Below are 27,876 nucleotides of genomic sequence, written 5' to 3' on the forward strand. Positions count from 1 at the left end.
AATCTGAGCGTTATATCAACGCGGACACTGGCAAGTTGACCCTTTATAAGCAGAAAATCACTTCCCAACCAGTGGACTCCTATATTATTCCACTAAAAAAGAAAAGGCCTGCACAGGACATTCCTGCCCTGGTTGAGCCTATCCAGCCTCCGCCTAGGAGGAGTCCAACACCTTCCCCCGACCACTCTGGGGGAGAGGAGGGGGGACTAGATGACCAGTACAATTTCCCCATCAATGACCCTGATGCACAACAGGATTCCTATGATGACACAGGTGACCAGGGACACCAACCAGTGGGGCAAGACCCACAGCTTTTCAGTGCACGTGCATCCCCAACAGAGGATTCTGCAGGATTTCATGCACTTATTGAACGGGCAGCTGCTAATCATGACGTGGACATGCATGCTGACCCAGTGGAGGAAGATTTTCTATTTGACACTTTTTCTGTCTCTGAAAGAACAGTCAAGACACTTCCTATGCTCAAAGGTGTCCTTAAACATGCTGCGGAGATCTTTAAGGAGCCTACCAGAGCGAGAGTGGTCAACCCACGCATCGAGAAGAAATACAGGCCGGCACCTGCAGACCCAGCATATATTCGGGGACAGTTGCCTCTTGACTCTCTTGTAGTCGCAAATGCCCGCAAACGGGTGAACTCCCAAACGACGGGTGAAGCTCCTCCCCCAGACAAGGAGTCTAAAGTGCTTGAGGCAGGGGGCAAAAGAATAGCTGCGCAGGCTGCCAATTTCTGGCGTATAGAAAACACACAAGCGCTATTGGCACGTTATGATAGGGCGCATTACGACACCCTAGAGCAACTTTTACAACACCTGCCTACGCAGTTTCAAGAGGGTACCAAACTGCTCATAGAGGAGGGAAAACTCCTCTCCAACGCAGCAATAAAGTGCGCACTTGATGCCGCAGACACGGCAGCTAGGGCTATTAACACTAGCGTCATGCTAAGACGACAAGCGTGGCTACGCATATCAGGGTTTAAACCAGACATTCAAACAACCATACTCAACCAGCCCGTCAATCCTGATAGACTGTTTGGTCCTGATGTTGACACCACCCTCGAAAAGATTAAAAAAGACAACGAAACAGCTAAGTCTATGGGGGCCCTTCAGTCACAACAATTCCGGGGAAATACTTTTCGTCGCTCAGGTGCACGTGGTGTTACCCGAGGACAGATGGGTCAACAATCACAGTTCACTAGAGGTGGAGCACAGTCCTCGTACCCCAAGCAGAATAAAGGGGGTTATCGAGGAAACAGCACCAGGGGACGTGGCAGAGGAAACAACAACTCCCGTTCCTCTGCCCCGAACAAACAGTGACTCTCTGTCACTGCCCCCCGACCATTTAACACCTGTCGGGGGGAGACTCCAGCAGTTCCTGCCAGTCTGGACAAACATCACCATAGACAGGTGGGTAAGACAACTTGTCCAGTACGGTTATTGTCTAGAGTTAACGTCCACTCCACCCAACATTCCACCAAGGCAAAGTCCTATGTCCGCAGACCACTTGCACTTATTGCAGCAAGAAGTAGTGGTGATGCTGCAAAAAGGCGCAATCGAGCTCGTGCCAGTGGAGGAGGAAGGCACAGGGGTCTATTCCCTGTACTTCCTTATTCCAAAGAAGGACGGATCCCTCAGACCCATTCTAGATCTGCGCCCCCTCAACCTGTATATTCTGTCAGAACATTTCGATATGCTTACACTGCAACAGATTCTTCCCTTGCTGAACCAAGGGGACTTCCTAGCAACCTTAGACCTCAAGGATGCTTATTTCCACATACCACTACACCCGTCCCACAGAAAGTATCTCAGGTTCACTATCCAAGGCAGGCATTATCAGTTCAAAGTCCTACCCTTCGGAGTGACCACCGCCCCCAGAGTGTTTACCGAGTGTCTGGCGACGGTAGCGGCGCACCTCAGGAGGCAGAACATACATGTCTACCCCTACCTGGACGACTGGCTCGTTCAAGCAAAGTCGGAACAACAGTGCGCCGCGGACATGTCGACCACCATTCACCTCCTTCACAATCTGGGCTTCTCGTTGAACTACCCAAAGTCGCACCTTCAACCAGCACATGTGCGGCAGATTCTGGGTGCGACAATAAATACCCTGACTGCTATGGCTCAGCCAAACAAGGTCAGGATAGACAGCATACAGTCTCTAATCCAAAGGTTCAGACCGCAACACTCGCTTCCAGCGAGAGTGTTCATGCAGTTGATAGGCATGATGGCCTCCTGCATCTTCATAGTCCCTCACGCAAGGTTACATATGCGTCCGCTCCAGGAATGCTTAGCAAATCAGTGGACACAGGCTCGGGGACAAATGACAGACCTAGTGTTGGTTACCGGTCGGGCGTACAACTCTCTGCATTGGTGGAATCCACACAACCTTTGCAAGGGCCGACCGTTCCAGGAGCCAGTGCCACAGATTATCCTGACAACGGACGCATCTCTCAAGGGATGGGGAGCTCATGTGCTCAATTACACAGTGCAGGGACTATGGACGACGCAGCAACAAAAGATGCACATCAACTATCTAGAACTGATGGCAATCTTCATGGCGCTCAAGTCCTTCAATGTACATCTGTGCAACAAGGTAGTGTTAGTCCGGACGGACAACATGACAGCGATGTACTACATTCAAAAACAGGGAGGCACCCACTCGCCACAGCTGTCTCATCTGGCTCAGAGCATGTGGAAGTGGGCCATTCAAAGGAACATTTTCCTCATGGCAGAACACCTCCCGGGCAAGGACAATCAGATGGCGGATCTGCTCAGCAGATACAGCAATCAGATGCACGAGTGGGAGTTACATCCATCAGTACTCCGCCCGTACTTCCAGCAGTGGGGTCATCCAGCGATAGACCTGTTTGCCACAAGGGAAAACGCAAAATGCCAACACTTTGCCGCCAGGTTCCCTCACCCACAGTCGCAGGGGAATGCGATATGGATGAACTGGTCAGGCAGATTTGCGTACGCTTTTCCCCCAGCACCTCTAATACCGCTGGTGGCAAGAAAGCTAAGGCAGCACTCGATGACTCTCATCCTAGTTGCTCCAACGTGGGCCCGCCAACCATGGTTCACCACGTTTCTGGAACTCTCAGTGGTGCCGCATCAAAGGCTGCGCCTAACACCCAGGCTCTTGACGCAGAACCATGGAGACATTCAGCATCCAGATCCGCAACAGCTCAACCTGGCGATCTGGCTCCTGAAGTCCTAGAGTTTGGCTACCTTCACTTACCTCCAGAATGCATGGACATCATCAAAGAGGCAAGGAAGCCCACAACCAGAGCATGCTATGCTGCAAAATGGAAGCGTTTCGTCATTCACTGTACAGCCAATAACATAAACCCGCTAGATGCATCTATCCCTAACATCATTTGCTATCTGTTACATCTTTACAAGTGCAATCTAGCGTACACTTCCATTCGGATCCATCTATCCGCCATAGCAGCTTATCTTCAGAACAGGCAACATCTCTCTGTCTTCAGAGTGCCTGCCATTAAAGCCTTCCTAGAGGGTCTGAAACGAGTCATTCCCCCAAGAACACCGCCAGCTCCGGTGTGGAACCTCAATGTGGTCCTCACCAGGCTGATGGGCCCATCTTTTGAGCCACTGCACTCGTGTGAACTCCAGTTCCTAACATGGAAAGTGGCTTTTCTTATTGCTATTACGTCACTAAGACGTGTCAGTGAGCTGCAAGCGCTCACAATCCAGGAGCCATTCATACAAATTCATCCAAATAGGGTGGTACTACGCACTAACCCCAAATTCCTTCCGAAGGTGGTGTCACAGTTTCATCTCAACCAAACTATTGACCTGCCCGCATTCTTCCAAAACCCACAAACAGTGGCAGAAAGAATGCTCCATACATTGGACGTTAGGAGGGCGTTGATGTACTATATTGACAGGACACAACACTTTAGGAAAACAAAACAACTTTTTGTTGCCTTCTCGCCACAGCACAAAGGCAACCCTATTTCCAAAGCAGGAATAGCCAGGTGGATTGTTAAGTGCATCCAAATCTGTTATCAAAAAGCTAAACGTACCTTAACAATACCCCCAAGGGCGCACTCCACACGCAAACTGGGGGCATCCATGGCTTTCCTGGGGAACATTCCTTTGGATGACATTTGCAGAGCAGCCACATGGGTTACACCGCACACCTTTACAAAACACTACTGTGTTGATGTGCAAGCAGCTGTAGGACAGGCTGTTCTCAAGACACTTTTTCAGGTTTCTGCAGCTGGCACGGGCAACCGCCGCTAATGGAGGGACTGCTATATATTCTATGCAAAAGATATGAATTTAGCAGCCCACATGCCTCGAACTGAATATGCTACTTACCAGTATGCATCTGTTCTTGGCATGTATGGCTGCTAACATTCATATCGCCCACCCTCCTCCCCGGTGCCTGTCGCAGCTGCAGATATACTCTTGCATTCAATCATCAGCATGGACATCCTTTACACTTTTCACTCCATCTCTGCCACAATGGCTAAAAACAATCTGGGGATGGAGCCGATGCCCATGCGCACTGTAGTCCAGGGGAGGAGCCACCTATCTCAGGATACTTCGAAGACTCTTCCAGGACAACAATGTGCGATCATCCGGACCCAACACTAGGCGGCGATCTATGCAAAAGATATGAATGTTAGCAGCCCTACATGCCAAGAACAGATGCATACTGGTAAGTAGCATATTCATTATTCTATGCACAGATATAAATTCAGCAGCCCACATGCCTCGAACGGAATATGCTACTTACCAGTATGCATCTGTTCTTGGCATGTAGGGCTGCTGACATTTATATCGCCCGCCCTCCTCCCCGGTGCCTGTCGCAGCTGTAGCACTCAGAATCATTCTCAGGCATGGTCATCACTTACTGTATTACACTCCATCTCTGCCACAATGGCGAAAAACAATCTGAAGATGGAGAGGATGCCCATGCGCACTGTAGTCCAAGGGAGGAGCCACCTATCTCGTGATACTTCGAAGACTCTTCCAGGACAACAATGTGCAATCATCCGGACCCAACACTAGGCGGCGATCTATGCACAGATATAAATGTCAGCAGCCCTACATGCCAAGAACAGATGCATACTGGTAAGTAGCATATTCCTTTTGTAGTATTATAGATTGTTCTTGGAGTGCGGTAGAGTGGTTAAGAGTGCCCACATTGGGTTGAGCCCGACCTCACATAGACAGCCTTGCTAGGACGGGGTGCAGTCTGTGAGCTCGTCATGCCTCCAACCCCCACTTTTTGAATGCTAATTACTCGTTTTTCACACGTGTAGCTCCCGGCTGAGACCCATGTGAGTATCCCTTTCTTATCCTTTGCACGGTGCTACACCCTCCACATGAGCTGGTACATTACCCTTCAGGTACTATACAAACGAAACCTTAGTTCCACCACATACTAGTTGCTTAAAATGAGCCACATACTGACATTATCCCTCATCTTCTCATAGGTGTCCCTACAGTCATAGGTCCTGAAGAAACCCTTCACTGCACACAGGGTCGAAACGCTATCGACAAGTTGCATAAACGAACCATTGTTCACCAGCACTGATCACTATATCTAGTGCTGTATACTGTACATATATATGTAAATGGTAGTTTATATGAAGCATTATAAACATTGTGTATATATATCACATTTCACTAATTTTCTAGGTTCCGTTTTTCACTGGGACACCTTTCACTCAGAACTATATGTTCAAATGTATTACTTTGTAACAATATTTCATTTCAAGGATTATATAAATATTTGTGATTCAAAAACAAATCAGAGGTGTATTTGCTGCCTTCTCTCTCTCCAATATCACTATAACCCAATAGATTGCCATTGTGCTCATATACATTGAGATTACTTCATTAAATGTCCACAGGAGCCTCTGTCTTTTGATAATAAATATAAAAATCAGTGTAGCACAAATGTGTACATGGGAAAAAGGATATTGGGTGTGTGACTGAATGTTTAAATGCTGAGCATTGAAGAAGGGCACAGGGTGGGAAGGTCCCAAAGAGGCCATTATCAGTTGCCCATTGTGGGTAATTAGCTCTCTGTGCAGCTCCTAAGATTGCCAGAGTACTCAATGGGGGGGGGGGGAGAGGGGGGGGGCTCCTTTTTTTCCAACAACACAGCCACCTTATTTGAGGGCTGGACCAACATATAATTATGTTGATGATTTTGAGTCTGGTAATTTTTCCTAATACTTTGAATATTGTCTCCTTATTTGATAGCGCACTGGGCCCGCTGAAAAGAAATGTGTTTTTGCAGCATTTGTTGGAAGTTGAGACCCTGAGCCTGGTAACAAATAGCGATATTGATTGCCTGCACCCACCTCGCTCTAGGGTTGCGTTAAGCTCTAGAATAGTTACAATGTTGGATCTTAGACAATGTGAATCATTTCGGGAAAAGAGGTATTAATGTTTTTCTGTTAGAGAGGATTGTTGATCCTCAGCTTAATAGCCCAAGTAAGGACTCTCTGGAGGTTACTCAGGATCTAGACCGCAGAAGGGGGGGGGCTGTCTCCGTTGGGAGAGATATTGGGAGGAGAGTGATAAACATTGTGGGAAATGAGGACCTATTGGCTAGGGATTCTAGGGAAAGGAGTTAGCACCCTGGGGTTGGTGAGCAGATGTGTTGAATGCTACAAAAAGTAATGCAAAACTTCCTGTGTGTTTCAGATGTAGTCCTCTGGCCAAAATTATTTCTTGGAATATAGCAGGCCTGGGACAGTTACATTCTAAATTAAAATTTAAAATGTGTTTAAGTCTTTTGATTGCTTGCAGAAATCTTATATATGGGCTGATTTCAAGTATGAGAATTATTTTGTTTATTCCTGTACAGCAAAACTCTTGGTAAACGGCCATGCCAGTGGAGATATCGCTATTTTATTGAGAAGCGACATAAATTGGAATCCTAAGGTGTTTGTTCCTCTTCAAAACCTTATCTTTGTTTAAAGTTAGCCCTGTCCAATGTAACAGGAGGGTTGTACGACGGTACAACTCATTTAAATACATTGTTTGCCTTTGCCACACACTTTTTAGCACGCATGTTTTTACCGCAAATAAGCATTCACAACGCATACCAATACCACACATTCTTTTTAGATTTAAAAACAATGTATTTGTGAGGGGAGACCCCCCCCACTACCTCCAACGTACCTTAAATGCGTGGTATTGGCATGCGTTGTAAATGCATATTTGTGATAAAAATATGCGTGCTAAAAAATGTGGGGTGTAAAGGCACAACGAGATAAAAAACCTTGTCGTAAAGGCTGTTTACCAACAGGAGGCTCCGTATTCAACTTCTTTGTTGGCAAATGTCTATCCCTCCGTGAGGTCTTATGATATCCTAGTTGCTTCTATACTTTCTTTCGTACCCAACATTAGGGACTCAGAAGACAGTTTTTTTATTATTATTGTGGGGGACTTTAATGCTAAAATTTCGAACTTTGCCTGTATGACCTTTGGATATTCCCAGCTGGAAGAGGTATGGAGTATATCTGAGGCTATTTTCCTAGATAGGTTAGATCAGACAGGTGGGGTTTACGATTTTGAGAAATCCTGACATCAAATTATCTTATTTCTCTAAATGGCGGATTTCTAGAAGATTCCCCAGTCTTTCGCTTTTTATTCCTCTCGAGGGCAGTCATTAATTGATTACATGATGGTATCTTAACAAATGTTTAGACTGGTATGTACTTAATTTAAGGTAACAAGTGCGGACTAAAGTGATCATAGCATTCTTTTGGTGATCATTGATGTAGAGTTCAAGGTGCTCGATCCCTGGAACTTCAGGAAAGGTACTGTAGTTTATAATCAAATAAATGGGGGCAATTTTCGATCTAGTAATATACTGATTTTGGCCTCATGTGTAAAAACAGTGAGTTTAGGCTTTTTTTTTTTTCGAACTCTGGCACTGATTTTATTTCCATTTTCTACAATAGTTTGCTTATTTTTTTTTTAATTCTTTTTATTGAACAATCACCAAGGCATATTAAACAGTGCAGAGGAAACTAGTACAGTATATTTAGTCATGACCGCAATAAGTAGCAGATATTAATGGAACGCAAAGGGTACAAGTTATGGGGTAAGAGGATCATCATAATCTTTTGCAGGGGGGGTGTGGCGGGGGGGGGTACAGATATGTCTATGTAGGCGTTCCAGGGGGGTCCCACACCCTGGACCATTTTTTGGGGCAGCCTCGAGCTGTGAAGACTCTTTTCTCTAAACATGCACCAATCTAAATCCTCTTTCCAGGCGTTAACTTCAGGTGCTTGTGACGCCCCCCACTTATGTGCTATGTTCCTTTTTGCCACCATAAGTCCTAGCTTGGCCCATTGCGTGTGAGAGACATTGAGATCAGTGGGCTCCCAGATATTTGAGGCAACGCCTTGCTTCAGGGTGTAGGACAACTGAAAGTACCACACTCAGTACTTCATGAATCTTGCGCCAATGTTTGGATGTATTCACATTCCCATAGCACGTGCAGAAATTACCCTTCCCGCCCGCACCCCCCTCCCACAATCCCCGGCATCGGATCTACCCATACAGACCAGAGTAGGCCCGTGAGGTGGATAATTTTAAATTGTACTAGTCTAAGTGTTGCACAAATGGCCACTACTCTAGGTGAGGACACTGTCTCCTGCCAATCTTCATCGTCCAATTCGAGGCCATCTCGCACCCAATTCTTTTCTAGTGACCCAAGTGGGTCTATCATATTGTTTTATTTTTTTGTAGGTTAGTGATATTGCTTTTTCGGGCAGATATCCGTCCAACAATCTGTCTTCTAATGGGGAAGATGTCGGAGGGGAGGAGCCGGCAGGGAATTGGGATTTTAGTGCATGGCGATTTTGTGAGTATCTAAAACGTTATGAGTTAGCCAACTCATGCTGCTGCTGCAGGGAGTTAAAGGACTTTACGTCACCTTTGTCCCACATGTCTTTAATCAAGGTGATTCCGATAAGATTCCACCTATCAAATCCCTTAGATTGCCACAAGCTGCCTAGTTGTTCAGAGTCCCACAGGGGGATTTGCCATTGTTAGTCGTCGCTCCCAGCCCAGATTTTTGTTTACACTCAAGCGACACTCGAAAGGGTGAAGCTAAAGCCCAGAGCGACACTCGTAGGAGTGAAGCAAAGTACTCAAAGGGAGCACTGCCGCCGAAACACTCGACGAAGGCAAAAGCAACCAAGGACAGTCAGCCGAGCGGATCCTTCGAAAAGGACTCCCATATGGCAAAAGCCCACAAAGTCTGGGTCGTCGAAGGTTGCCCTCGAAAAAGACACTTTGGAGCAGAGGACAGAAGGGCCAACATCTACTTCGACTGCCTCGAAGCGAAGTGCTCAAACTCTCGATGCCAAACATGGAAAGGAAGAAGAAGAGGCTCGAGGCCGAAATGGCGAGCATCTTGCAGCGGAAAAAGGATTTCGACGAGAAGATGAGCCAAATCAACATTCCACCGAAACCCGCTCTCGAAGTCGAAAGAGACAACGAGGACACCGAACCTCCGTAAACACCTGAATCGGCCGAGGAACAATAGGAGGAAGTCTATTTCTAGGGCGAACGCGCTGAGGATCAGCAGTCCTACTGGGACTCGACGTCCTCGGGGGCACAAGACTCCGAATGGCGGGATCTTGAAGCCGAATCGCCGGAAGAAGGGGTAGACACATACCCTTCGAGGCCTTCACCGCCAAACGACAGGGATCTACAATATGGTCGTCCAAAAGGCTGCACAGACATATGGGGTGAAGATGGAGGAGGAGAACCCAAAGGCATGTTTTCTCCTGGAAACTCTACTGCCTCAACAAACTAGGAGCCAGTTCCTGCCCATGCTCCCCAGTGTGCTGGACCAAGGAAAAGATGCCTTTAAGGAACCAGCAGGATGCAAAGCTGTGACTCCAAGAACAGAGAAAGTATAAACATTCCTCAAAGGACCCTGCATACATCCAAGGGTCGGTACCAGCCAATTCCATAATCACAGCAATAGCCAGGAAAAGAGACAATGTACCCACTAATGCCGATCCACCTCCAGACAAGAGGAGTAGAAAGATGGATCTCACAGGGAGAAAGGTGGAGAGAAATGCAGCACTCCAGTGACGCATCGCTAACTCCAACGCCCTGATCAACAGACACGCATACCAGCACTGGGAGGAGGTGGGGCAACTGCTAAAGCATATACCAGACTAGTACCAACAAAGAGCGGCTCACCAGGTAGAAGAGGGTAAAACCATGGCGAACACCTGCTAGAAATCTGCCCTGGATGCTACAGAGACGTCCAGCATACTAATGATGATAGGAGTGACAGAGAGGAGACACACATGGCTCAGAATTTCTGGATTCAAGCCTGAGGTGCAAAGCAATGTCCTGAACATACCTTTTAATGAGGAGCAACTGTTTGGCACACCAGTTGACGACAAGTTAACGCAACCCAAGAAGGACAACGAAACCGCAATGTCCATGGGAGCGCTGCAGTTCAGAGGGATGAGAAGGGGTACACCCACAAGAAGACCAGGTGGTGGGGGGGCAACTTGCCTATCACATTACACTAAACGTTTCAGCAAGACTATCAAGGGAACAACCAAGGCCAGCAGGGACTGCAGCAGACAAACTGGCAGTACCAGCCCCGGGAATGGTCCTTTTGAGTGCGTGAAAACGGACGTGGTCAGACACGAAGTGGAGGACAACAGCCTCCCTCCAAGAGACTTCACCGTGAAGCTAACACGCACCCTAGCAACACCTCTGGGTGGGCACAAGGACATAGGAAAAAGCAGCAACCGGGCGTTTCATGACAAACAGTACCTCGAACACACAACACCAGTAGGGGGAAGAATAAGACTTCATCCAGGAGTGGGGGAAGGTCACAACAGACAAATGGATACTAAACATCATACAATAAGCGTACTGTATAGAGCTAGAGAAACAACCTCCAAACAGAAAACCAAGAAGCAAGGCACACTCTGCGAAGGAATTCTCGCTCTTGCGACGAGAGGCGCAAGAACTACTCACCAAGGAGGCGATAGAGATAGTGCCGCACAACCAGAGGAACAAAGGGGTCTACTCAACTTACTTCCTCGTGCCAAAAGTGGACGAAACACTAAGACCTATCCTAGATCTAAGGTTCTTGAACACATTCATAAAGACTCAAAGGATCAAAATGACTACCCTACAAGAGGTAATATCACAAGTATAACAAAGGGATTACATGGCAACTATAGATTTAAAGGATGCTTACTTACACGTCCCCATCAACCACAAGCACAAACGTCTACTGAGGTTTGTGATCAACCAAAGTCACTTCCAGTTCACAGTACTGTCATTCGGACTCAAATCCGCACCAAGGGTGTTTACAAAATGCCTAGCAGCTGTCGAAGCACACCTACGAATGCGAGGAATACACATATACCCCTATCTCGACGACTGGCTCTTTAAGGCAAGTTCGTACAGCCAATGCAAACAACGCATCCAGCAGGTCATACAGACACAATTGGGTTTCTCAATACATTGGGGAAAATCGTCAAAAGAACCGGAGCGTATCAAGATATTGGTAGGGGCAGAGTTCGACACCATACAGGCCGAAGTGTTCTCCAGCAGGAAGAAAACACTGGCGATATTGAAGGAAACACGTCATTACAGCAAGGGGCACATTCTGACAGTAAAGACGGTGAGCAAGCTGATGGGAATGATGGTGTCATGCATTCACCTAGTCTAAAATATTTGGCTACACATGAGACCATTCCAGGAATGGATACATCAGCAATGATCACAGGCAACAGGGAGTTGGGAAGATCGAGTGGTTGTCACACACGCAGTGCACCAGGAAATAACGTGGTGGAACAAGGAAAACATATCACAGGGGAAACCATTCACACAACCAACTCCAACAGTGACCATCAAAACCTACGCCTCCCAGCTGGAATGGGGTGCGCACGTGAACAAACTGAAGGTGAGTGGGCTATGGTTGCAGCAGGATGCGGTAAAGCACATCAACTACCTGGAACTGAAGACCATGTTCCTTGGCCTTAAAAGCCTTTCAGAAGGAACTGTACGGGAACAGGGTGTTGATCCAAACAGACAACACCACTACCATGTTCTACATCAACAAACAAGGAGGAACACAATCAGTAGCACTATCAGCGCTAGCACAGGAAATGTGGACATGGGCCATCCCACTAAAGATAGACCTACTAATAATACATCTATCGGGGAAGGACAATGTGGAAGCAGACAGACTCCGCAGACAGACGTCAACATCTCACGAATGGGAGATCAACTAACCGGAAATACAGAGAGTATTCCACAAGTGTGGTACACCGCAAATACCTATTTGCAACACACCAAAATGCAGAATGCTAAAACTTCGCAACACAGGCTGAGGCTCTCTGGCTCTGGGTGTAGCACCCTTCCGTTCTGCATTGTTAAACAGGTCCCTTCGTTTTGGGAATCTGTGTGCTGGCGAATGCACCATCCCTACTATTTGCGATAACCATGAGTCTACAGTACTAAAATACTTAACACATCTACTGCAAAGTAAACTAAGCTATACATCCCTAAGGGTACACTTAACAGAGATAGTGGCTTACACAAGAGGAGAAACGGGGAAAAGTTTCTTCACCTCCCAAGTAGTTAAAAGATTTCCAAAAGGATGAAATAGAATTGCACCTCCAAACAGGATGCTAACACCGGCATGGAACCTCAACGTAGTGCTAACTCAATTGATGAAGGCACCATTTGAGCCGATCCACAAGGCTACGCTGCACATGCTCACGCTAAAGACGGCCTTCTTAGTGGCTATCACATCACTACAAAGAGTAAGTGAGTTGCAGGTACTAACACTTAAAGAGCCTTACCTGCAGATACACAGTGATAGGATTGCAATGATAACAGACCCAAACTTCATGCCGAAGGTGGTGTCATGGTTCCACATCAACCAAACAATCCAAATACCTAGTTTTTTTCAAAAAACAACCACAAGCCACAGAAAGGGCGCTGCACACACTGGAAGCCAGGAGGGCGGTGATGCACTATATAGAAAGGACAAAGGAGTGCATAAAGACAAAGCAACTCTTTGTCTCCTTCGCCAGCAGTTTTTTGAGATGACCAGTTACCAAAAATAACATTTCACGGTGGATTGCACAAGCCATAAAACCATGCCACAAACAAGCTGGGAAACTATTACATGGAGCAGCTCATGCTCACTAAACAAGGAAGAAAGGAGCAACAATTGCGTTTCTAGCTAACCAATTCAATACATTTGCCAAGCTGCAACATGGTCCTCAGTGCACACGTTCACTAAGCACTACTTTGTAGATATCCAAATGAACATAGAAGCGCAAGTGGGACAGAAGGCCTTCCAACACATATTCAGTAATCAGTGCTCATCTTCCACTCAGCCACCACAATGAGGACAAACCGCAACAAAATCTATGCACAGCATAGTGAATCCAGAAAGATTAAAACTGCAAAACGTATAGTTTCTTACCTGTCGGTGTAGTTTTGTAGCTTGAAGACGTTCTAGATTCACTAGTGAACCCACCCTTCTCAGCCAGAAAGATGAGAAAGGAGGAAAGGGATTAAAAGATGAAGTCTTTAGAATGTAAGAGGAAAACGAGAATAACACAAAACAAGAAAAAAGAATCCGAAGATGGCGACCAAAGGTGGGAGCTTCCGGAGGAAGCACGTCAACGTCACAGAGGACACCAAATGGTGGTATGTCAACGCCCACCTGTGCCACGAGAAAAAGACTACAATTCCACACCCAACCACTAGATGGCGGAATAATGCACAGCATAGTGAATTCAGAAAGTCTTCAAGCTGCAATACTACACCGACAGGTAAACTGTACGTTACTGGATCATGGGAAGGTATACCTAGGTATGAGAGGCTCCATGATCTTTTGAGTTATGACCAAGATCTAAATCACTTGTTAATTGTATGTCCATTTCTTCACTTGTGTTGCCAATTGTGAAGACCATTGTTTATAAAGTATAAATATAACCTCGGCTGTGGAAGCTCGTCGATGCTTTTTTGCCTCCTAGCTGAAACAGACTGCACTACATTTTTTTAAACACTTTTAAAATATTTTTTAAATGTTCATATATTGTAATTCTTTGTATTAATTGTTTTGTGATCTTGTATTGGATTGATGAAAGTAGTATAGGCTTTTTGCAATTACTTTTCGAATCAGTATTTCATATGTATTAAGCTGGATGCTCGATTGGTGCGAGTAGTGATGGGTGTACTATTGCTTTTTGCACCTCCCACCAACGTTGTAGTATTTCAAAAATTATGTATCCTATAATAGTACTGTATTAGTATTGCCTCTTAATGGCAAATGAATCTTTTTTTCGTGTGTATAGTTTTTATCTGCCTATTTTGCACTGCTTATCTTGGTACTGTATTTAGGATGCATAGTTCCTGGCCTGTTTTGCACTGTATTATTGAATTAAAATCCTTTTGCATTCGCTCTTTATTTGCATTTTGGCCTTCACAGTAGAGCATGATACTAAGTCTGATTGTCTCCCGCATCATTTTTCAAATTTGTATTATTTTAATGTTAGTGTCTTTGTATTGGTTTTTGCACAGCCCTCTTTTTGTTTGTATTTGTTTGTATTTATGTGGTCCTCTTTGGATGCCAAAACATAATAAAAGACTTGACAACAAACAGGCCTGATCGCCAGCAGGCCCGAAGTCTAAGGACAATGTGACCATATAGCTAGAGTTTTCGCGGAAAATAGGTATTCAGTTGAAAACTGGAAGCACGCACTTTTTGCCTTTAGATGGCAGCAGAGATCCATATGATGCACTTGCATTGTACTTTGCATTATACTGCCAAAAACATGTCGTGGTGCATAACTGGATATTCGCTCCTTTCTGAGACCACGCCGCTTCTGACCTAGTTAGGACACCCCCCGCGCCGCACGGCCACCAGCTGCTGCGTGTGCCTCCCGCCGCCTGCCTCGCTGACCTGGCCGCCGCGGTGCGACCACGCCCCCTGCCACCGAGCGGCGTAGTCTCCCACGGCGCTGCCCCTCGACACTGTCTGTAGCTTCTTTTATTGTATTTACTGTATTTTTGTTGTAAATCCTGCCTGTTTGCCTGTTCTGCCCCGTAGCGCGTAGCCCCTTTGCACTGTTTGTATTTCTTGTATTTACAATTTCTCTGTTGTAATTCTTGCCTGTTTTGCCCCGTCTCCTCCCTACCCGCCTCCCGCTTCCCGCCACCGCCGCTGACCACGCCCCCTTTCTCTTCTGTACCCTCCCCGCCTCCCAGCTGCCCCGCCCTCCCTCGCACTTCGCCATATATGGCGACCGTGCGAACGCGCTGCGGTCACGCGCAGCGGGAGCGCTGATTGTGCGCCGAAGGCACGCCAAAGGTAAGCCCGTCTGCGCCCGTCCGCGCCTGGACCGCGCCCAGTGCCAGGACCCCTGGCCCCCACCGACGGATGACGACCCGACTGTCCTACAACGCAACCGAACTCATCGCACTCAACACCGGCGGGATCCCTGGATGCTACCGAGCAACCCCGAAGCACACCCACGGACCCTTCAGCTGTAACGCCTGCAAGTTCACATGCATCCGGACCTGCCCCACACCAGCAGCCGCCAAGCCGATCACCAGCGGCAACCACCTCAAGTGCATCCTGATCAACACCCGCTCCGTCCACAGGCACGCCATCGAACTCTGGAACCTCCTCGACACCACAGCTCCAGACGTCGCCTTCCTCACGGAAACCTGGATGAACGACTCCTCAGCGCCCGACATCGCCATCGCCATCCCGGACGGCTACAAGATCATCCGGAGGGACCGCGTCAACCAGACAGGAGGAGGCATCGCCATCATCCACAGGGACACCATCCACATCACAACTAACACCAACGACACCCTGAAAACCGCCGAACACCTACACTTCCAGATCCGCACCGACCCGAGGACCACCCTCAGAGGCACCCTGATCTACCGACCCCCGGGACCACGCACACAATTCAGCGAGGACATCGCCGACTTCGTCAGCCCGCATGCCCTCCCCTCCGCCGACTACATCCTCCTGGGGGACCTCAACTTCCACCTGGAGAACAACAACGACCGCAACACCATCACCCTGCTCGACAACCTCGCCAACCTCGGACTCAAACAACTGGTATCCACCCCCACCCACCTCGCCGGACACACACTCGACGCCATCTTCTCATCCAGCAAACACATCGCCTTCAGCCACGCCACTGGAGTCAACTGGACGGACCACAGCTGCGTCCACTTCACCTTCAGAAGAACGACGATCCACCCGCAACCGGTTGCTCGAAGAAGCTGGAACAAGATCACAGCCGCTTCCCTGAGCCAGCACCCCCCCGCCAGCTCAGCGAACCCCAGCCAGGCCGCCGACAACCTCACGAAGTGGATCATCAACTGCGCGGACGAACTCGCCCCACTGAGGACCCCGACCAGCAGACCCGGCAGTAAGAAGGCCCCTTGGTTCACCGACGAACTCCAGAGCTCCAAGAAGAACTGCCGAGCCCACGAGAAAGCCTGGAGAAGGGAACCAACACCGGACAACATGACCGCCCTCAAGCTTGCCACCCGGAAACACCATCAACTCATCCGCGCCACTAAGAAAAATGCATTCAAGGACCGGCTGGACAACAACGCACACAACAGCAAGGAACTCTTCAACATCGTGAAAGAGCTCTCCAACCCCAACGCCGGAAACAACGACATCACCCCATCGCAAGACCTCTGCAACTCCCTCGCCGCCTACTTCCACAATAAGATCGCGGACATACACAACAGCTTCAGCACTCACCCGACGCACGCCACAACCGAACCACCACCACCACCCTCCGCACCTGGACTCCGATCAGCACCGAAGACACCATCCACATGATGAACTCCATCCACTCCGGATCTCCGACCGACCCCCTGCCCCCACCACGTCTTCAACAAGGCCGACGCAGTCATCGCACCCCACCTGCGGGACATCATCAACACCTCCTTCGACACCGCCACCTTCCCGGAGAGCTGGAAGCACGCCGAACTCAGCGCCCTACTAAAGAAACCTACAGCGGACCCCACCGAACTCAAGAATTACCGCCCCATCTCGCTCCTCCCGTTCCCAGCCAAAGTCATCGAGAAGACCGTCAACAAGCAGCTGGCCGCCTTCCTCGAGACAAATGGATCCCTCGACCCCTCACAGTCTGGCTTCCGAGCCAACCACAGCACCGAGACCGCCCTCATCGCTGCCACCGATGACATCCGAGCCCTGATGGACAACGTGGAAACAGCGGCCCTCATCCTCCTAGACCTCTGCGCGGCTTTCGACACTGTCTGCCACCGCACCCTAGTGCAGCGCCTCAGCAACGTCGGAATCCAGGAGAAGGCACTGGAATGGATCATCTCCTTCCTCGACGGAAGAACACAGAGAGTCCGCCTACCACCGTACAAGTCAGAGGCCACCGGAGTGATCTGCGGCGTCCCTCAAGGATCCTCGCTGAGCCCCACCCTCTTCAACGTCTACATGAGCCCCCTCGCAGCCATCGCACGCCAACACAACCTCCACATCATCTCCTACGCCGACGACACCCAACTGATCCTCTCCCTGACCAGCGACCCCACCACCGCCAGAGCCAGCCTTCACGAAGGGATGAAAGACGTAGCCGAGTGGATGACGACCAGCCGCCTGAAACTGAACTCAGACAAGACGGAAGTCCTCATCCTGGGTTCCTCGCCCTCCGCCTGGGACGACTCCTGGTGCCCCCCCGCCCTGGGCAGCGCACCCAAACCGACAGACCACGCACGCAACCTGGGCTTCATCTTGGACTCCTCCCTCACCATGACCAGACAAGTAAACGCCGTCTCCTCGTCATGTTTCAACATCCTGCGCTCTCCTCGTCATGTTTCAACATCCTGCGCATGCTACAGAAGATCTTCCGGTGGATCCCCACCGAGACAAGGAAGACGGTCACCCAGGCCCTCGTCACCAGCCGACTGGACTACGGCAACGCACTCTACGCCGGAACCACCGCCAAGCTCCAGAAGAGACTCCAGCGGATCCAGAACGCCTCAGCCAGACTCATCCTCGACATCCCACGACACAGCCACATCTCCGGACATCTGAGAGACCTGCATTGGCTCCCCGTCAACAAAAGAATCACCTTCCGCCTCCTCACCCACGCACACAAAGCCCTACACGACCAAGGCCCCAGCTACCTCAACAACCGCATCAACTTCCACGTTCCCAAACGACAGCTCCGTTCAGCCAGCCACGCCCTCGCCGCCGTCCCCCGCATCCGGAGAACGACAGCAGGAGGAAGGTCCTTCTCCTACCTGGCCGCCAAGACCTGGAACTCCCTTCCGACCGACCTGCGCCTGACCCAAGACCACCTCTCCTTCAGGAAGAAGCTCAAGACCTGGCTGTTCGAGCAGTAGCAGCACTCCCCCCCCCCCCCCCCTAGCGCCTTGAGACCCTCCGGGTAAGTAGTGCGCTATATAAATGTCATTGATTGATTGATTGATCTCTTGGGCGAGGTCTGGGGACGGAGCCAAAGACCCTCTGGCGGTGATTCTTGAATGTCTCATAAGAAGCTTGAGAGCTGCATCAGTTCTCATCACGTTTAATACATTGCAGTTCACTGCTGCCCGTCCACTATTTGACTGCGTGATTTGAAATATGCTGCCCCCGAGCTTCTCTCTTAGATTCAAGGACCTGAAAAGGAATTGCTTAATTCAATGGATTACACTATCTTTAGGATTGAGGCTGGTGGCTGGTTGTTATGATTGTTATGATTGTACTGATCACGGTGGACTGGCAGACTAACCTAAGGGGGGGTAGGGGGAGAGAAAATGTTTGACTGGGCTGATGGAAAGAGACTGGACTGTAAAGCAGAGATTATCCCATTCCCACTGAATATTCAACAACGAATCAATGAAAACAAGAAACCCTAACCACAGTGCTGCCAGGATCCTGCAAAGAAGGCGATTAGCAGAAACATACTTATAATTAGAAGCCTTCCACTCACTTTGTTGAGAACAAGAATTTACGACTAGCGCCTTATGACGTAACTCCAGAGAACTAAAGGAGGTATAGCATGAGTCTAGATGATCCAGATGAAACCAGGAGTCGTCGTCAAGGGGTAACACTGTACCATAATAAGTCAGTACTGTGGAGGAGGTTCACCTGAGTTCAAGCCTCCCCTTCGCTACCTCTGAACCATGTCTAGAGCAGTGCCTCTTTCTGGAATTACCCCACCCACCTCTTGGTTTAGATTTGATGGCTTTCATTAATTGTTGGAGGCTCAAGCAGCCAGTGACTGCCCGTGTGCTCTGAAGCTTAATTTAGTCCCACATGGGCTCTGTAGTTTCAAAGGGGAGGATTTGGACTGAAGTGTCGCTAAGTTTTGCAGGTTATACAAACATATATCAAATGAAAATCAATTGCTCACATTTTGAGTTTCTTTGAAAGACTTCATTACCATCTGCACTTATCAAGGTACAATTTGAAATCCCCATGATGTGTTGGAACTCGTATTGTACCTAATTGAAGACCTGGTCGGTGATTTTTGTGAGGTCCCGGTGCACGCTCTATCACAAAGCATGAAGAGCGCTTTTCAGCCTGGATGATATCGCAGAACTAATGGCCAGGTTTGGTCCGTTCATCCCGTTCCGGAAACTATCAATCATAGATTGTTTGAAGCCCAAGGCTTAGGCTTTGTTTCTTCCACTTGGCCCTCCAGGTTCATGGCTATTGCTGTCAGGCTTATCATAGATGCCTGAAGGGTCCGAGCCATTTTCTCCTGTTCGAAATTTTGGCTATGTGCCTGTTTGAACCTGCCCACACCAGTCCTGAAGTCTTAATGGAGGAACAACCGTTGCTTTGGCTATGTCCCATGTGGGAGTTGAGGTTAGTGGAAGATAACTGTTATTTAGGTTTGCATTATGTGATTGAATACTGGTGGTATGTTAACTGTAGTAGGATTCTTTTATGTATTAGGACATGATCATATGTAATCTGCAAAGAAAGTTTTCGATCGTGGTCTTTGTAGTGAGGTGAGCCTGGCTGGTTGAGGGGATATTGAAGGGCCCTTCAAGTGTGGTCCAAGTCGCTCATGTCTCTTTCCCACCCTGCAGGATCCACAGGGTCGTCATGTGAAGACATATGAAGTGTCCCTGAGAGAAAAGGAGTTTAACAAAGGCCCCTGGAAGCAGGAGAATGTTGAGGCGGAGGCATCCATGGTGATAGCAGGTCAGTGCTCTTGTTGCTTCGTGAGTTCAATGCTGTGTTGTTGCTCGATTCATACATCACTCCATTGATGGGAATGGATGCTTTATATATTTTCTTTTTATAATACTATCATACACCACAGTTAAATTCAAGATGCTATCTGACCTAAATTAGCTAAGAAATGCAAACACAAATGGGACTCATTCGGCAAACCGGTTATAGTTGCACCTGAAAGAGATTGGTAAGCCTTTACAGAGCCTATCTGGCTCGACCTCAATTAACAGGCACTAAGATTCTAATTTGTTTTTAAACTATCTAGCCCTCAACAATATTTCATAGTTAGAACAACGGTCCCATCCTGCCACATAAAATTCACATTGGTCTGCCAGGTTAGACAATTTCTCATGGATCACACACATTACTTTATTTTCATAGTCTTTGCTCCACTGGAGATATGTTTACAACGGACAGTCGTAGCAGTGATTGCTGCTGTACTTTGTAAGCGCATCAGCATGTGATGCAGGAGCCCTAAGGATCGTTACAGAACAGTTGTACTTGGTATAGCTGCAAGTAGTGTCAGGCAGTGAAGGCAAACGCTGCCTTGGAATAAGTCATTGATGATGATTGTAACTTGAGATGTCATTAAGTTTATACCGAAAAGACCATCATGTTCGCAGCATGTGTGGCTGTGGATACAAATACTCCTGCCATCTAGGGGCTTAGATGTTTACAGGTTGTTTTTCTTTAAAGAAGTCTTGTCTTGAGATATGCTTTGACTAAGTCGTCATTGGACAATGTGTGTGGGCACTGACTCTGTTTTTTTATGCCATCGAGTTCAGGCATACACAGAGAGTGCTCCGGGTTTGTGTTTCACATGTTTTTTCAGGCACATGCGGTTAGAATGTGACACTGATAATCCGGAAGAACCAGTCCATATTGGATGACTTCCATTGCATTCTTTCACAAGCACCCTCTGATGACCTGTGACCAGCGTTCCAGTCCCTATGGGCAGGGAGAGGGAGCCCACGCGCTTAGAGGACCATGTGCCCCCACTGAGCTTAGATAACGGAGATTAAGGATCACAAGAAGGTGATGGAACGGGCGCCCATCCAAGCCTGCGCCTGCTGCCATGCCAAGTGCTTGTGGTTTTGTCATTGCGGCATTTGCAACTTGTGCCTTTATCTGAATAATGACTGACTTGTGTCTTGCTCTGCGCTACAAGAAAACCATAACCTACCGGAAGGAGAGTTATTGAGTGCATCCCCAAAATCCATTTACAGTCCTCCTTGGAGAATCCTATATCTTCGGCAAGCAAGATCCCATTGGCACAGACAAAGAAGAGGCCATCCTCTCTGGACTCCCCACATCCCAGGCCACCCTCAGTCTGAAAAGTCTTCTTGAGCTCTTCCAAACAGGAGGAGGAAGAGGATATTGAACCAAAGACCAGCGGCACTCGAGCCAAGACCACCTCAAGGGCCTTATGTATTCCATTTGGTTCCAGCACTCACCCAAGGCCTCAAGAGGTAGCATGCCGAGGTAGAGCACAGTGGCTGTGCATAATAGACTGCTGCATCCAGGGCGCCCGCCTCCTGTGGGCTCTGGTGGGCACAGGAAAATGGATTCTGAACTGAAGAAAGATCCCCACAAGGGTGTCTCCAGTGCTCACTATGCCACTGGAGTCAAGCTATCCTGGCTGATGACGGCTGATAGCCAGAAACCGGTCCTAGGATGCTTGATTCCGGTCCAGGGAAGACATGGCTTGGCAGTTCGGGCTGGACTGTTTCCATGAGGCACAGGATCAAGACTGATTTGCATATGGCAATGTCTGAACTGGGTTGGTGTGGGGAGCAAAATGACAATGGATTAAAGCCAGATCTGTGACTGGGGGTGAATGTTTTACCAATGTGCAACATTCCGTCCATCATCTTGTGTGTTTTGCTGTCTACCCTCTCCAGCCATCTATCCCTACGTGGCCCATGGGTGCCAAACTGCCTTGCCTGCACACAAAGCCAGAGTTGTCCATCCTGCAGAGGCCCAGAGAGGAGCTTGACGCCAGGCAAAAGCACCTCTTTATCGTTCCAGTCACTAGGAAAATCTCTGCAAAACCATCTCTGCCGGCAGAAGGAGGCTTGCCTTTGAGGAAGAACCAGTGTCTGACACCCCCTCTCCCCAGCCCCTCCCCCCGAGCCTGGCAATGAATAGGCCTAAAGACAGGAGCTCTAACCCTTTTCCCTATGTTCTACCTCCACAGCCACCACCACCTCCCTCACATTTACCACCACTTTCACTCACACTACCCCTCTCTTACTCAGGTTAAATCTCATGAGGGCTTCCCATGTCCCTTTCCTGGTCGAGGCAGTCCTTTTGGTCCTATTGAGGCATTAGATCCAGGCCCATATTTGACCCCTGGGATATCTATACTGTCAGGGCATCCTGTCGCCGCCTGTACCATCGCCTACCATGAGGTCATTCAGTGAGCCCTGGCTCTCTATAATGTGGATGTGAAGAGACTCTTTTTAAATCTAAGCAGATGAGCATCTCCTACCAGTGCTCAAGGGCTTGCATAAATCCACCCACAACTTGTAAGGAGCCTGTAAAGATGAGAGCAGTAACACCCAAGGTGGAGAAGTACAAACCCTTACCCAATGACCCTGTGTACATCAAGGGCCTTGCGCCCTCCCCATCAAACTCCACCGTGATTCTCTGATGATACATACTGTTTGCCAAAAGGCCTAACTTTACCCTGCCACCTAAAAAGATCAAGAAGATAGATGCAGCAGGCAAGAGTGTTGCTGTAGGGGCATTTATCCACTGAACTATAGCCAACTGTCGGGCTCTTACCCCCATTATGACATGTCACGGTGGGGGGGGATGCAGGAAGCTCATAAAGCACCTTCCTAAGGAGCTTAGAAAGAAATGGGTGGAAATCATGTCTGAGGGCAAGACCATGTGCAATGCAAAAGTTTTTTGTGCAATCCGTGATGCAGATGCAGCCCGGCTTTGCATCTCTGGGTTTAAACAGGACCAAACTCAGCAGCATCTCATCAACCTCTCATTTAATGGCCAATCTCTCATTTAATGGTCAATCTCTCTTTGGGCCCCAGGTTTCAGGAAAATTCAAGGACAGAGTTTGCCAAATGTAAGGGTGTCCTACAAACTCCAGCTCCTGGGTGCTCTTTTCTGAAACAGCGGTTGCAGGGAGGAGCCAATCTCACTTCCCCAGGTAAGCTGCAGTGTTAATAAAAGCAGGAGCAATCCTTCCACTATCGAGCAGGAAGGCGTTACACCAGAGGTGCTTTACACTTCTTAGCAGAAAGAAAGGTTCGAGGCATGTGGGCTGCTAAATTCATATCTTAGCATTAGATCGCTGCCTAGTGTTGGGTCCGGATGATCGCACATTGTTGTCCTGGAAGAGTCTTCGAAGTATCCTGAGATAGGTGGCTCCTCCCCTGGACTACAGTGCGCATGGGCATCGGCTCCATCCTCAGATTGTTTTTTTCCGCCATTGGGTTCGGATGCGGTCTCGACTTCTCTCTGTCGGAACCGAGTAAAACTTACTTTTTAAGACCAAAAGGTCTTATATTTTATAGCGTCGGTATTGTTTGCGCACGGTCTCGAGTTCTTCCAACTCTTGGAGTCGGATTCAGTGGAGTTTTTCACTCTTCGGACGTCGAGGCCTTCTCATCGCGACACGACCGCTACTTTCAAGCATGGAGCGGAGTCCGTTTAAGTACTGTCCGCTCTGTGGGTCTAAGTACCCACATATAGACCTGCACCCGGTCTGTAACAAATGCCTTTCACCGGACCATGACGACGGCAAGTGCAAGGCTTGCGCTCAGTTCCGGTCAAAGAAAACTCTTAAGCTCCGTCGCGCGGTGCGCCTGGAGGCCAGACAAGCGGCCCCGGATCCAGAAAACATCTTCGGCGACCAAGAAGATGATGAACAGGGTCATCATCTCCAGATATCCCCACCCGAAACGGAGGTCGAGGCGGATCCGGCGGACGACGACGGAGTCGCGGGTCAAGGCCTTGAATACGTCGACGAGGTAGGGGACGTCGAAGAAATTTATGGGGCCGCGGAAGATAGCTCAGGGGACGAGCTATGCCCCGAAGGTTTCGAAGATCACGATCGGGTCACGGGATCGCCAGTCGGCCTTACCCAAGACCCCGTGCCGCAAGCCACGGCCCCGCCATCAGGCCCGGCCACGGACATACTTGCTGAGCAGGCCACATCGAAACCAAAACCTACAGTGTCGACTACACCTAAAATGGCCGACCCGAAAACGAAACCGAAACTTATGGACTCGAGCGTCCCTAAAATGGCGGCCGGCACACAGAAAACTACTGCACCCGCCGCCGCATCGGCTCCGTCGACCTCCGGTCCGCAGAAGTCGAAGAAGCCGGTCGATTCCAAAGGGTCAAAATCGGCGCAAGAGGAGGAATCCTCTACAAAAGGTGGTCGGCACGGATCGACCGCGGCGACACCGTCTAAGCACGCCAAGGCCAGCGGCACGGCTCCGGTTACGCCTGGGACTCCGTTGGTCGGTCGCGTAGTGGACGCGGAACCGACGAAGGCGCACGGATCGACAGCTGGCACATCTGCGCATCGATCCAAGGACTCTGGGTCGGCGACAACTGCATCGGCGTCCAAACCTAAGAAAGGCCACCATGACGTCGGATCCGAGGGGAAGGTCAAGACACCCTCGTCAGCGCCAAAAGACACTGTGAGTGAAGCGTCCCCCATCGCCGCTTCGCTACAGAGAATCAGGGACAAGGCCGCTGCTATGTCGGCTCCGTTGCCGTCGCCTCAAACGCCGACGGACGCTCCGGCAAAGCCTAAGAGTAAGCTTCTCTTCCTTCTGCCGCCGAAAGAGGCTCCGAAGGCTTTTTCCACAAAATAGACGCCAAAGAAGTCGGATTCTTCTACGGCAGGTGCACCTTCAGGTCGAGAACTCGAATCAGAGGACGATTCGGAGCACTTCATCGACGCCAACACAGGCAAATTAATTCTATACAAGAGGAGGATCACTTCGGAGCCTCTGGACTCCTATGTCATCCCACTAAAGAAGAAAAGGGTGCCTCTGGACGCTTCTAACCTGATAGAGCCTATCCAGCCTCCTCCTAGAAGAAGCCCTACTCCCTCACCAGACCAATCTGAGGGTGAGGGATATGATGAACAGGACCAATACACCTTCCCCATCAATGAACCAGATGCACATCCAGATGCATATGATGACATTGGTGACCAAGGCACCCAGAGTGTGGGGCAAGATCCACAACCATTCAGTGCACGTGCATCCCCAACAGAGGATTCTGCAGGTTTTCATGCACTAATTGAGAGGGCAGCTGCTAATCATGATGTGGACATGCATGCTGACCCGGTTGAAGAAGACTTTCTCTTTGACACGTTTTCAGTCTCTGAGAGGACTGTAAAGACACTGCCTATGCTCAAGGGAGTCCTCAAACATGCTGCGGACATCTTTAAGGAACCCACTAGGGCGAGAGTGGTCAATCCACGTATTGAAAAAAAGTACAGACCAGCACCTGCAGACCCTGCATACATTCGGGGACAGTTGCCGCTAGACTCCCTGGTGGTCGCCAATGCCCGCAAACGGGCCAACTCCCAAACAACGGGTGAAGCTCCTCCCCCGGATAAGGAGTCCAAAGTGCTAGAGGCAGGGGGCAAAAGAGTAGCTGCACAGGCTGCCAACTTTTGGCGTATTTCTAATACACAAGCACTCTTAGCACGTTACGATAGGGCGCATTATGACACCCTAGAACAGATTGTACAACACCTGCCTCCAAAGTTTCAAGAGGGCACAAAACTGCTTATAGAGGAAGGAAAATTGATCTCCAACGCAGCCATCAAGTGTGCACTTGACGCCGCAGACACAGCAGCTAGGGCGATCAACACTAGCGTCATGCTAAGACGACAGGCTTGGCTCCGCATATCTGGGTTTAAACCTGATATTCAGACAACCATCCTTAATCAGCCAGTCAATCCTGATCGACTGTTTGGTCCAGATGTTGACACCACCCTCGAAAAGATAAAAAAGGACACAGAAACTGCTAAGTCCATGGGGGCCCTACAGTCACAACAGTTTCGTGGCAACAATTTTCGTCGCTCAGGTGCACGTGGAGTCACCAGAGGACAAATGGGTCAACAATCTCAATTCTCAAAAGGTGGAGCACAATCCTCGTTCACAAAACAGAACAAGGGAGGTTACAGAAATAACAGCAACAGAGGTCGCGGCAGAGGAAACAACAGCTCCCGCTCCTCTACCCCAAGCAAACAGTGACTCTGTCACTGCCCCCCGACCACTTAACACCTGTCGGGGGGAGACTGCAGCAGTTCCTGCCCGTCTGGAGAAACATCACCACAGACAGGTGGGTGCGTCAACTAGTCCAGTATGGTTATTGCCTAGAGTTGAAATCCACTCCACCCAACATCCCGCCAAGGCAAAGGCCTATGTCCGCAGAGCACTTGCACTTATTGCAGCAGGAGGTAGTGGTGATGCTGCAAAAAGGCGCAATCAAGCTCGTGCCAGTGGAGGAGGAAGGCACAGGGGTGTATTCCCTGTACTTCCTTATCCCAAAGAAGGACGGATCTCTCAGACCCATTCTGGATCTACGTCCCCTAAACCTGTATATACTGTCAGAACATTTCCATATGCTCACACTGCAACAGATTCTTCCCTTATTAAACCAGGGGGACTTCTTAGCAACCTTAGACCTCAAGGATGCTTATTTCCACATACCACTACACCCGTCCCACAGAAAATACCTCAGGTTCACTATCCAAGGCAAACATTATCAGTTCAAAGTCCTACCCTTCGGAGTCACCACAGCCCCAAGGGTGTTTACAAAGTGTCTGGCGACAGTAGCGGCGCACCTCAGGAGGCAGGGCATCCATGTCTACCCCTACCTGGACGACTGGCTCGTTCAAGCCAAGTCAGAACAACAGTGTGCCGCGGACATGTCGACTACCATTCACCTCCTTCACGATCTAGGTTTCTCGTTGAACTACCCGAAGTCGCACCTTCAACCGGCGCATGTCCGGCAGTTTCTAGGCGCGACGATCAATACCCTGACAGCCGTGGCTCAACCAAACCAAGTCAGGATAGACAGCATGCAGTCTCTGATCCAGAAGTTCAGATCACAACACTCACTTCCAGCGAGAGTGTTCATGCAGTTGATAGGCATGATGGCCTCCTGCATCTTCATAGTCCCGCACGCACGGCTACATATGCGCCCGCTCCAGGAGTGCTTAGCAAATCAGTGGACACAGGCTCAGGGACAATTAACAGATCTAGTGTTGGTTACCAGTCGGGCATACGACTCTCTGCATTGGTGGACTCCACACAACCTTTGCAAGGGCCGACTGTTCCGGGAGCCAGTGCCACAGATTACCCTGACAACGGACGCATCTCTCCAGGGATGGGGAGCTCATCTGCTCAATTACACTGTGCAGGGACTATGGACGACGCAGCAACAGAAGATGCACATCAACTATCTGGAACTGATGGCAATCTTCATGGCACTCAAGTCCTTCATTGTACATCTGTGCAACAAGGTAGTGTTGGTCCGGACGGACAACATGACCGCGATGTACTACATTCAAAAGCAGGGGGGCACCCACTC

The 27,876-nt window shown here is 49.2% G+C and overlaps 1 protein-coding gene across 1 annotated transcript in view; it reads left to right on the forward strand.

Moving 5' to 3' along the window:
- The window catches only part of DDB1 (damage specific DNA binding protein 1), a 1,014,306-nt gene that overhangs the window by 97,682 nt on the left and 888,748 nt on the right, over positions 1-27,876 (forward strand). The window contains exon 5 of the mRNA XM_078680637.1: positions 20,142-20,256. Within this exon, the coding sequence (XP_078536763.1) occupies positions 20,142-20,256 (115 nt within the window). The remainder of the gene's footprint in view (positions 1-20,141; positions 20,257-27,876) is intronic.

This window comes from Lissotriton helveticus, chromosome 3_1 (genome assembly GCF_964261635.1).
Source record: "Lissotriton helveticus chromosome 3_1, aLisHel1.1, whole genome shotgun sequence".
Lineage (NCBI taxonomy): Eukaryota > Metazoa > Chordata > Amphibia > Caudata > Salamandridae > Lissotriton > Lissotriton helveticus.